Raw genomic sequence first — 12,024 nt, forward strand, 5'->3', positions numbered from 1 at the left:
GACTATGTTGGTATAATACGCTAAATATATTAATTAAGAACATCATATTGGTTTTGCAACAAACAGTCAACAATTGACCACAATTTTCTGCTGTAAATTAAAATTACTTGAAATTTTGTGTTGTTAAAATTGGTGGATGCGCCGGGCTAATGGACGTGATTTTGAACATCTTAGAGATGCGTGGTGTGGATTGGCGGCTCACAATAATTAAAAATGGAAGAGGTTTGCGATGTGGGGTGGAGTTTTGATTTATAACGCGTGTTAGATTGGCGGTGGGGTTAGTTCTTGTTAAAAGAATGCAAAGTTGCGGATGGGTTGATGGATTCGGGATTGTTTTAAAAAGTTTGGTGAGGCGGTGTGTTTGACACGTGACGGATAGAAAAGTGATTGTTAAGCATCGGCCAATCATTTTGAATGATTTTGCGTTAGGAGGCGGCATATCTGCTTATCTAGCGAAGTCAAAGGTGTCGATACAGCGAAGCAATAGTGTTTTTCGTTTTGTATGTAACAAGAGATTCCTTAATGGTATGGTAATATATGTGTGCATTGTCGGTCGGGAACGCACGCATTTAAAAGCCATAACGTGAAAGCAGTCGCTACGCTTTCGGTCTAGTCCCAGGTGCTGCGTTTTTCGCAAAAACGAATGAATATAAACGCCCAATACAATCAATAAATAGAATATCACCTTATCGTTGTCTTTGGCCCCATCAGTATTCGACACCAGGGTCGACATTGCAAGTCGACCGACGGGCCGTTCAGTCCTCGAACAAAAGAGCTAAAGAGCCAACTCCCTCGGGACCGACTTGATGAGTACCTCCCGCACAGCTTTTAACTACTCGAGGCCCCATTGCGCGCGGTTACTTCTGGATAACAATACACTCCTGACTTATAAATGTCACTGAAGGGGTTGTATGAATTGATGTCTGAGAATAGAGAAATTAATTTTAGTCGCCTGTTCGGAAATTTGCCAAATACCATTTTGGGATTGCAAGTCAACCCGTCACGCCCGTCTTCTCATTACATAATCCAACGTGCCCATTAAACAGATAAAACACGGAATGAAATCCCTCTCTTTCATTACCACTAATCAAACTAAATTCACAAATTTACAAAACCGCAACTATTTTAATCCACGAGATGTTTGCAAATGACTACGTAACAATTTTAATTCAAGTTGAAGAAAGCGGACGGACAAAGCGACTAAGAAAAGACACTTAATAGCGTTTTTTGTAAAACTCACCAGAGGTAAAGCTTTTATTTAACTCGTGTTTTCAGTTCATTTGAGGACACTGTCAACATCTAAACTTACACTAGTTGAGCATTTTTCGAACATAATTGGAAAGTAATTAACTTATCGATCTGATTAAATCATAATCAGAAAATTTGCGGCTCCGTTATTAACAGAGACAATTTTGATGGTGCGATAACTTTACGGTTACTCACGAAGATTTTAGTGCTTTACACAGCACATGATATACATATCATATAAGTTACTAAACTAGACATGTTAGATTCTATCGGGTTCATTTTATCAAGCTCAATTAATTTAGGCTTGCGTATTCTCAGATTAACGTTAGTAAATCTATTTAAATTAGATTAGATTTTAGACTGCGTTTCAAACAAAAGTACAAAGCAAAAAATGCAGCCTACACCTGACTGTTTATAATAATGCAACTCTCTGTGATTTCCGATATTTCTGTTAGATTTTATGAGGGTTGATTGATGCTGGAACGGTTAATTTTGAATGCTTTAATGAACAGTAGGTGTGATGTGAGTGATATATCAAAGTTTGGTGTATGTGAGGCGTTTTTTTGTAATGGGAAATTTAGATGTTTCGTTTTTTTATGTAAATCAGTGTGTTTGTATCATTCGAATGGCCATTCACGCGACAGTATTAAACAATGCTTTGAGCAAAGTTGAAATTAAATATACAGTGCAATTTCGCGTTTTTCTCTTACTTTTTGTTATGTATGGTGTACATTGGACTATCAATACCGCGTTGTGAATGATATTTGAAGGTTTAATTTCGATTTTGGTTCGGTATAAAGTCGCGTGAATAATTTTCCGTTTGTAATAGTGAAAATAAAATAATTCGTAGAAAATGAAACAAATGGGCTATCTCGCTGGTCTGTCCGGATATTCGTTGTAAAATACCCCGCCCTGGCAGATTCGCTGCTAAGGAACTTAGATGTGCTGCAATTTAAGCTCTATTTCTCTTCCCTACGCGTGACGTTAATCGACTTCTCAGCTTTTGAAGCGGTTGCGGACTGGGGTATGGGAAGGTGGTTGTTACCTTTGAAGCGGATATGGTCGAAAATTTTTCCATGGGCTCGGTGGGTGCCGATAAAAGTTCGGGATGCGAGTTGATGGCGGAAAAGGGTACCGTTTAGGTAGAATTTGAGTTTTAACAGTTAAACGCAATTCATTAAGTAAATGAAAGGTAGTCGGTGAAACATGAATACATGCACTTAGAAGTTTGAGTCTGTTTTTCTTGAAAATAAAGTGAAAGCGGTAATTTCATTAGCCTACTTCAAGCTAGCAACGCTTTCAGAGAATTGACCCGCGCATCAGTCTCGCGATACATTATGCACCTTTATAATCTCATCTGGTTGCTAAGTGCAGAGAGAGAGTTAATATTGTCTTTATGGCCTACAAGAGATTTACGGAGTTACGACTAACTCGCATATTACATTCCGGCCGATTCTGCCAGTGACTCTGTCTTAAGCATACATACATGAGTATCTCGCCTGAAGGTAAAGACGAATAAATCTAATAAATTGTTTGTGCCCGTTACGAAAATGTTATTAAAATTTCTTTAAAATTTAAATTAACTTTTGTAAACGAAATTGATAGAAGGACGGGGTAGATTCTATCTTCGTTTATTTTTGTCAATATCTGACGTTCCCTACGTATTTATGGAAAGTCCCCGGATCTACTGAATTACTTTCACGCTGCTAAAAGATCATTGTTTGGAGCCAATTAAAATTGTTACGCGGCGTATAAGCGAAGTAAGCGTCATTACGAAATGGGTTGGTTAGGCCGGGGCCTGAGGAATTCCAATTAGGAATTTGTCACTTCTTGAACCGCATTAAAACAATGACGATCCGTTACGAAAGAACTCTACTGCAATAATCACATATTAGTGGTTGCGTGCGGACAAAAGCACGCATCGCTACAAACAGCCAGAATATCATGGCATCGCCACTTAGAAGCTTCCCCAGCGTGATTTCATTAAGCAATCGCGTGATTAATAAAAGATGTGTTGTCAGATTTGCTGCCTAATAATCGTCGATTTGCTTTAAAGATCCCAGATAAGCGCGCTATTTATCGTAATCACTTCAAAGTGATAAAGCGAAGCGACTGTTCCCCGTTAAAAAAATTACACACAATTGTGTTTACTTTGTGAACCCTGCGACATGTCAGCGATTTCCAAAGGAAGCGACGAAATTTTTCCACAATTATTTCGCCCCGGTCTGTGACGAGCAAAGTCAGTTATGATAAGAGAAAGGAGAATTGTTTGCTTATAATTTAAAGATCCTTTTTTTGCAATCTGGAGGGAAGTTTTGTAGTTGAACTGAAATAATCTCCGAGTGTATAACACGAACCGGAAGTGCTCGCGAGCGGCCGTGCTATGGGTGCGCAATTCACGTCGACGCGCTTAGACTACCAAAACAATCTGCGAATTGAAAGAATATAAGAGATAATGGGGAGCACATTTCTGGAGCGGAACTAGGAACTGGGGATGTGTCGGGCGGTGGCGTGGCGGTGGCCAAGTTGGTGGCGTTTGGCCCTTTAGAACATCCATCAATCAGGTGTAGTTTAGTGGCCCCCGACTCGTTATGGCCTGCGATCCGGTCTGATCAGCACGAAAGCGTGCTGTCGATACAAGTGCTTCGCTGCACTCATTACTCCTGACAAAGCTCACCGATATTGCTGACGGTTATCTTCACACTCTGTCCTCATTTAAATAATTAAAAACAAGCCGTAAAGGGCCTACTGGCTGTGCCCATTCAACCGGCGGTGGCGGCCACTGCTTGCCGCTATCGGACAACCTCTCTAATTATAAATTTCACGTGTCACACGCTATTCAAATGCGTCCGCTGAATATATCAGAATTGGTGCGTCTATTCACCCTCGAGGACGATTCGTAAACAGAGTGCTAGCTTTAATCATCTTATGTGCGCGGGCCTGCCATTTATTAATTAGAGTGATGTATAAACTGTATGGGCTTTGGCTAGGAATCTGTGTGTTTCAAACGAATGCGGCCGATTGATGTTAAGCGCCCCGTCTGTGCTGCTTACTGTGCTTACCGACACACACGCACTCGCATAGATTAACAAACATTTAACCACGATCCAACGGGGAACCTCTATGGCCAGTAGTCTAATCATTACTTCAACACTACATTCGCTCTGCTTCGCCGCGGCAAACACTGATCCAATAACGGTTTCTTTCCTTTATTCTCTGCAATAACGACCTGATAATTTCCAAATGTAGCGGAAACCGACACAAAGTAGCCACTCTCGACCTAAAACAACGCTAGCGTGACTCTTTGCTCCATGCGACGACGCCACATCCCATTCCTTTCCATTTTTTCACTTAAAGCTCTTCTTGAACCAAACAGATCTTTCATTCGCAAAAGTACAGAAAGTAAAACTTAAATTTAAAAAATATAATAATAAGTTTAAATCAAATAAAATTTAAGCCCTCACTGAAGTCAAAATTGCATAATTTTAGGGCCAGTAAGTAAATATAAGAATGTTCCTTAAAGGAATTTGAAAATTTCGTTCTAGTCATGATTTATTAATTGGCTTTTGAAAAAAATGCCACAGAAGTGTCACAATGTGCGCGATTTATTTCGGACTAATGAGGATGCTTTTATCTTTAATTGGGGTGATAAATTTATCTCTAATTTCTGCAGTATGTTAAATAAAGTGTCTAAAAAATTTAATAATCCTGATTTGTTTATTTTTTTAAATAAACCGTGTTTGTGATGTGGAAGGTGGAATATTTGCGTTTATTGCTTTGCTTTGCTTGTTGACACGTGTGTGAAAGGCTTTTGTGTGAATTGAATAAAGACAATATTAGAATTGGCTTATTGTTTATTGATGTGACAGTCTGAGTGTGTGTATGGTTTGGAAGCAATAATGTTATTGTATTGTTAGCTTAAGAGCTCATAAAGTATAAATAAGTGTATTTATTGTTTGGGATGCGGTCACAATTTCCAGAGTTGGGCCAAAGGGTGCAAGGGAGTGTTGGAAGCTAAGTTGGTGAGTGGTGAATGAGGGCACGTGCGAACACCTTATCGTGTTTACATCTATTGGCACCTGATGTCGAGCGTTTCTTCGCTTGTTCATCAAATAGATTGCATTTGATAAATAAAGAAAATATTTAATGAAACGGAACATTAAAATTCCGTGAACTGTTAAAGCAAAGCTAGCGCTTATTTAAAATTCCTTAAGAAATAAAGTTAAGATCTTTGAAGTCCGAAACGTGTACAATAATTTCAAGAATAATTTTAATTATTAAAATAAGTGAAACGTCGCGAGATATGCGACAGCAGCGATGCAAAGATGCCTTTCAATGAAAATCCATACGCTCGAAATATAGAAAATGGAAGGCGGGAGCAGCACATAAATATGCACGCAGTACTTTACTTATTGTTAAACAAACTGCAGCGTGAAGAAGCATTCAAGAGAAGGCACCAAGTGAGGATGAGGTCGGGCGTTTGTGACTGACTGCAGGGACGTAGCTAGGGGGCTCGGAGATAAGGAAAGACACAGACAGCTATACACCGAGATTAAATACTGAAATATCAGCCATTGTGTACAAATGATTTTAACTAATTTGACCAGACAATATGTACACCGGATAATTATTATTACATTTTTTTTGTGTTTTTTTGAGTTTTTATTTCTAGACGTTTGATGATATTTTAAAGTTTTGTTAATATGTTAGTGAAGTTAACAAATTATAACAAATTGAAGTTTTATTGAAATAGGTATTTTGTCCAATGTCCACCTCAGCCCAGCAAATATTTTAATGCTAGGTACGTCCCTGTCTGCGAGCGGGATGTTGAATGAGTGTCGCAGAAGTCGCATTATGCGGACACATGTTTCTGCCTATCTGAAGAAAGCAGCCATCGATGAATGTCATATGTGGTGCAATCACGCGTATGCCAGAATGGACGGCCACTCCAGAGTAGTATATAACCTACGGCCGAAACATAAAGAAGTTTAGTATGCGCTCCGAAGGTGTCAACCGGCCAGAATATAGTGCAGCTGATAAAGAAGCGCGCCTGTCACTCAACCTCTCCTATTACAATACTTTCTCAATTTCCGTAGAAGTGATGTGACATTCCATCACGATGTCACAGTAAAGTAAATTAACAAAGCGTTGCCTGGCTCTTAAATAACCCTATCTTTGGTGTGCTTTTACCCTCTTCTCGACATCATGCTATTTTCAAATTTATTTGGTTTTTTTAATATCCTCGCCTAGCACCCCAAATATTTAATGATTTTAATTTACATCTTCCTACCAAGATTACATGCCAATTCCTGCAGCATCGTAACATTTGCATAAAAAACATCCGCCCCGACCGTTAAGATTCACAAATTCTCTGCCTTCTGTCTTTGACTATTCCTATAGTCACCTACACCTAGATCCTTCACTCCTAAATTTATAATAACTTTCTCGGGTTACGGGAACCGTCTACGTACGAAGGTTCAGCCGCTGCACCCCGCCGCCCTCGTCATCCACCGTTCCACGATTAGTGTTTGGTGTATACATATGCCTCTGCACATCACACAGACGTTTTTAATGACATGCTATGCCAGCAATTAATAACTCAAATACTACCATGTCTGTCTCGTAGACGTATCTATATGTTATGTCCCACGTTTCCAACTTAACACCACCATTGATCTCAACATTAAAGTCACTTATGCACTCCTGTACTACACCGATTCATCAAGTTGTGTCCCCTAACTCATGTAAAATCATAACACGCAGAAGGACCCGTCATGTCCAATTCATTCTCTAACCAGAGATCCGAACCAAATTCAAACTACGGCCACCAACCGTAGCGTACTCGCATTAATACTCCAAAAACTGAATAACTTTGCTGCCAAAAAACAAAACAATAAAATTATTTATTACTAGAAGAGCAATAGAAATAGTGTCCATATTTTGGATTATTTAATAGAGTAACACTAGAGACCAACTAGAAAACTGATTATGTTGAATAAAACGATAAACTGTGCCGTAGTTTTTAACGTTGTTTTAGAAATACAATGCTTGTTGCCAATGTGCAATTTACAAATGATCTTCCCCTATTCCATAACATTAATTAATAATTTGCCGGTTCGTGTTGCTCGAAAAACTGTAAGTAGAGTAACAGTCGAGTTTATTTTATTTCAGTGTGTATTCAAAATTGTAGTTGTAGATGCCTCTTTTGACATCGCTTTTGTTGGTGCAGTGCCCGTACTTTAATTAGAATTTGTATTCATATTGTAAATGTTATTGCGTCTTTATTGGGTAGGTCATGACATTAAGTTTAAATAACGTCCCAGCTGTGCTGTTCGTATGATCAATTGGAAAGTGAACATCAATAGCTTTCCTTGTGGTTATAAAAGGATGCTTCGGATATTTTTGTTTTTGTGTCACCTTAAATAGAGTCGAATCCTAAAATAGTCTGCGGTACACAAAAGTGAGCAAGGTGTATAAATAGCTTATATCGCTCTTCTTTAATTAGCAGAAAATGTATTGTTGTGAGTAAAGTCTGTAGGTTCGGATATTTTAAGATTGAAAGCTCTATCAACGCTCGAAAGCATTGTTGAATGGTCGATTCGAAGGCATTTGATTTATTACATATGTATTTCGGAGAGAAGCTTCCCTTTGTAGCGTGATATTTGGAGTTCGCATGCTAATATATATAAAACACATAAGAAATCGTCGGTATTGGAAATTCTGTTTGAGGTTGTTGATAAGAGCGGAGCTTCATATTGGAGAAGTGCAGACCTGACCGAAGTTAATGTCTGTTGCAGGGCCATGGGACTCAGCGGCCAAATAGCCGGGGTGGATTGAGATCGTGCAACCATGCATATCGTGGAAATCCTTCCGACGACTGCGACACTCCTAGTGCACATGCTTTTGATGTTTCAGTTCGAAGGTCAGTTATCAGCGGCAATAGACGGGTATTATCCATATTATTCGCGTAAATTATTTGTTTTAATTTTCTGGTTCGTGTAGGCTGTTCAGCGCTTTTGTTTCGCCGGCCTGAATAATTAACTAACCACCTCAGAATCACAATTTCACTACGTGTTCGGCATCGCAACGGGTTTTGGCCCATTTACGCTCTCGGTATACTTAATTAACGAGCTTAGATTGAATATGATCGTCCTCAAGAGCAGTCCGGATCAGCGCTCATAGCCCGGGCCGCAAGGCGTCACCGATGCTCTATGCCTCTATGCAGCCTGCATAAATGCATTACACAATAATTAAATTCCATTTCGGTCACATTTATACTGTGTGCGGTTTGTACTGTGCAATGCCACATACTACCCCGTATTAAATGGCGTTGCTTACACCTATGTTACAATTTCACGCGTTCGTAATTATATTACGATATCTGCATAGCCCTTACTGTGATGCTGTTTTCCGTTTATTACCAACAATCAAACCGGAACTATACACCACACCTACTCCTCCATTTTTAAACACACTCGGATTATTTGATTGCTTTATTTGCGCGGGGAGCACAGAAGTAATGATCTACCTGCTAATTTACTCTTTGTCACGCAGATTAGGGTGCCTTGTTAGATGGCTTTACCTGCACACACTTATTCAGGGATATTTTTGCGCTAAACCCACTACGTGTTACGAAATTCTCGTTCAGAAATTATGACTACCTAAACTGTTAAACACCCAACATATTCTTTCACAATCTTTTAAGACATTTTTTAATTGTATATTGATGTTTTGCGCACTAACTATTAGGGTTTCATTCAAGTATCATTCATAATTTAAATAAATTATTTTCAAAGCAGCTGAACTTTCAGGACTACGACTACTGCGAGAAATTAACGCCAACTTTAAAATTTTAAATGATGAATTCGCCTTTAAATAATTTTGGTCTTGTGCAAAATTATTAGAAATTAAGACTAAAATTAAAATGTATGTATGGGCACATTTTTGAGATAGTTTTAACAAAAATTGTTACATTCTTTCTTGCGACCGAAAATCCGGACTGTACTAATAATCATCACCTCCAACTGAAATATCTGCAATTGCTGGACATGTATACCACATGGGAAATTATGCAATGCATTGAGACAGCTCTAGCTGAACAAAAGTAATAAACAATACGGTCTTAGAGACGTTATTAGGGTTGCTTTAGGAAAACAAAGTTTGCTACATTTTAAACGCTAGACCGTTTACCGTGTTAACTATTTTACAAACACATTTATTTTTACTGATAGCTGAGTTATTTCGATTCGTCTTTAAACAATAAACACGACGTATGGAACTAATGTGAAAAATAACTATTCTACAATTTGACAACTTGATGAGCGAAAGTGAGAACGCGGAATAAATTCGGTATTGGCGAATTTTGGTAAAGATTTGTTTCCGGTGCGGCTATAAATACGTCGGCAGATTTTAGTTAATCGCAATATACACATTAAGTGTCAGTTGGTGGTTTTATATTTTCATTTGTGTTTATTTTCGTGGCGTGTTCACACATGAAGACTCAGCGAGTGAAACAAATGTTGATATGTACTTTTGACGTAATAGAGGTAAAGTGAGAGGCCCGTTTTCGTTGGTGTCGCATTGTTTTAAATGTAATTTTAGTGAAAGTCGGTTAGCGTGTATTTTTTGGTCTTGGCTGGCTCATCAACTGTCAATAGCCTTGCACGGTTTTGTGAGCTGCCATTTGCAGATTGAGATTTAGCAGCCACCACCGTCCGAAACAGAGCCACCCTAGCAAGCCTCTCATCGCTAATAATAATAAGGACTTGTCGCTTGAAAACGACTAGTGCAGGCGGCGATTTGCATGTATAATGCTCGAAGCGGGGGTGGGATGCGGGCGCAGGTACAATTGTGAGAACCTGATATACATACTTGTATTGAAACCAGCACTGCACCACCACTTGCATCCCACTGTCTCACCGACAATTACAAGTGAACTCGGCGCAAGTGGACCGGTTGAGCTTGCACCCTTGGGTTTTAGTGAAATTGCTTTTTACTTCGAGTTATTGTATGACAACATCTGAGATCCACGCGCCGCAGTTTCTTTAATTATCATTACCTACACTTTTATGTTGTTAATCCATTTAACGTCGGCTGTTGACTGTCTCGATAGACTGTCTGCTCTCGCCGCACTAAAACACTAAAACACTAATTGACTTTGTGACGTAACGATCCACACACATAGACTGACTTACTGTTCCAGACCATACCTCAATCATCAAAATCAAAATCAACACGGTTTCATTTCATTTATTGACTCAGCTTTATGATTAGTCGTCGCAGTTCAGAACAATTTACTCCCACTCTGAATATTAACTATATCGTTCTCCTGCGGCTCACTTCTTTTTATTATAATCAAAAACACGAATTTTAGCAATTAATACGACATAATCACTCCAATATTATATACCAAACTTGCCTTGTATACAAACTTGGAACTCAGTTTATGAATTTTGTTGTTTTGCCTGCTTAGCACAACTAGTTGATGCTACATACACAACTTTTGCTTTTATAGGTGACTTTATTATTTCTCTGACCTTGTTTCAGCCTTTCTTCCCATTCACAAGTTTTGACTAAACATGCCGTATATAAGTTCAACTATGTCTTTCCAGTTCTTAACAACACGTTTCTCTTAATTGCTCGAAATCAAACATGTGGGTGTAATAATATTTTTTTGGATAAATTGTAACAAAAAACGCTTAATAAAGAGAAATAATAAACAAAAAACTATTGTGAAAAAATTAAATACGTTTTCACTGAATGGAGTTAATCAATTTTGGTGGATGCGCCGGGATAACATAACTGTTTGTCCCAGCAAGTTTTGCATATTTGAGTAATTATTAGTCGCTTTATTTTCTGGATTGTTCTAATTTCCAATCTTGAGACACAAACCTGGCAATGCGACGTAGAGCTGAACAAGCAATTTGCGTTTTATTTAATAACAATCTTACGTGGCTTAGAGAGTTATTCACGACTCAAACAAATGCTTTAGTGATTATAGAGGCAAAACTAAAATAATGTGTTTTTGAATGGTCATTCGTAGTATAAACGGGAATAGAAAGGTATTTTTGTTTGGTCTAATGTGAGTAGCGAATTTAGTAAATCTTTCATAAGGAAATAATTTGAATGGCGTTGAATGTGAACGGGAATGGAAAGAGAATTACGGTTACGGTTAGTGTGACAATAAAATTTTTGTCAGTGTGAGTTAGAAAATGTTCCGCTAGTAGAATGAACAATAGAGAAATTAGGCAGGTAATTTTTATTCGATTGTAATAACAACATGTGAAGGATTTTCGATAGTGTTCAATTTAGTTATGCATGTTACACAGTTCTTGAAATAATGGATAATGATAAGGGCAATAATGGTGGTAATAACTGTAATTATTAGCAAGCATGTTGATAATCTGTATTGTTTTTGATGCATCGGCGGTAGTGAAAAGCGCAATTTGGTGATTAAGGCATTAGTTGTTGGCCGGTGTGGCAGAGTAGATAAAATTTCACTTTGTGCTGTACATATCGAATTTCTATCAATTGCACTTATGGGAATGGGTGTTTGACTTGTTTGTCCACCGGGCCCCCGGGAAACATATAAGATTGAGTGTTATTACTCAACGCGCATAGTAGTCGCTGGGGATCTTACAAATCCCCGAGTTATACGAGGCCTAGTTAAAAGGAGACTATTACATTGCAAGTCCGGGTAGCGACCATGTGAATTGAATATCTCGATCCGGTTCACAAATGTTCAACTATTGAAAAAGTACCAACACTAGCGCCATA

General features: G+C 38.5%; 1 protein-coding gene across 7 annotated transcripts in view; it reads left to right on the forward strand.

Moving 5' to 3' along the window:
• Positions 1-12,024, forward strand: part of LOC661397 (protein amalgam) — a 41,255-nt gene that overhangs the window by 5,204 nt on the left and 24,027 nt on the right. For 5 of the 7 annotated variants that reach the window (XM_015981359.2, XM_008201257.3, XM_015981373.2 and 2 more), the window contains exon 2: positions 8,046-8,170. In XM_015981359.2, the coding sequence (XP_015836845.1) occupies positions 8,098-8,170 (73 nt within the window). In that variant the 5' untranslated portion in view covers positions 8,046-8,097. Of the gene's footprint in view, positions 1-7,430; positions 7,537-7,956; positions 7,978-8,045; positions 8,171-12,024 lie in introns of those variants that run through there. The other 2 variants (XM_015981365.2, XM_015981367.2) reach the window with 2 other exon arrangements.

The sequence above is a fragment of the Tribolium castaneum genome, chromosome 10 (genome assembly GCF_031307605.1).
Source record: "Tribolium castaneum strain GA2 chromosome 10, icTriCast1.1, whole genome shotgun sequence".
Classification (NCBI taxonomy): Eukaryota; Metazoa; Arthropoda; class Insecta; order Coleoptera; family Tenebrionidae; genus Tribolium; species Tribolium castaneum.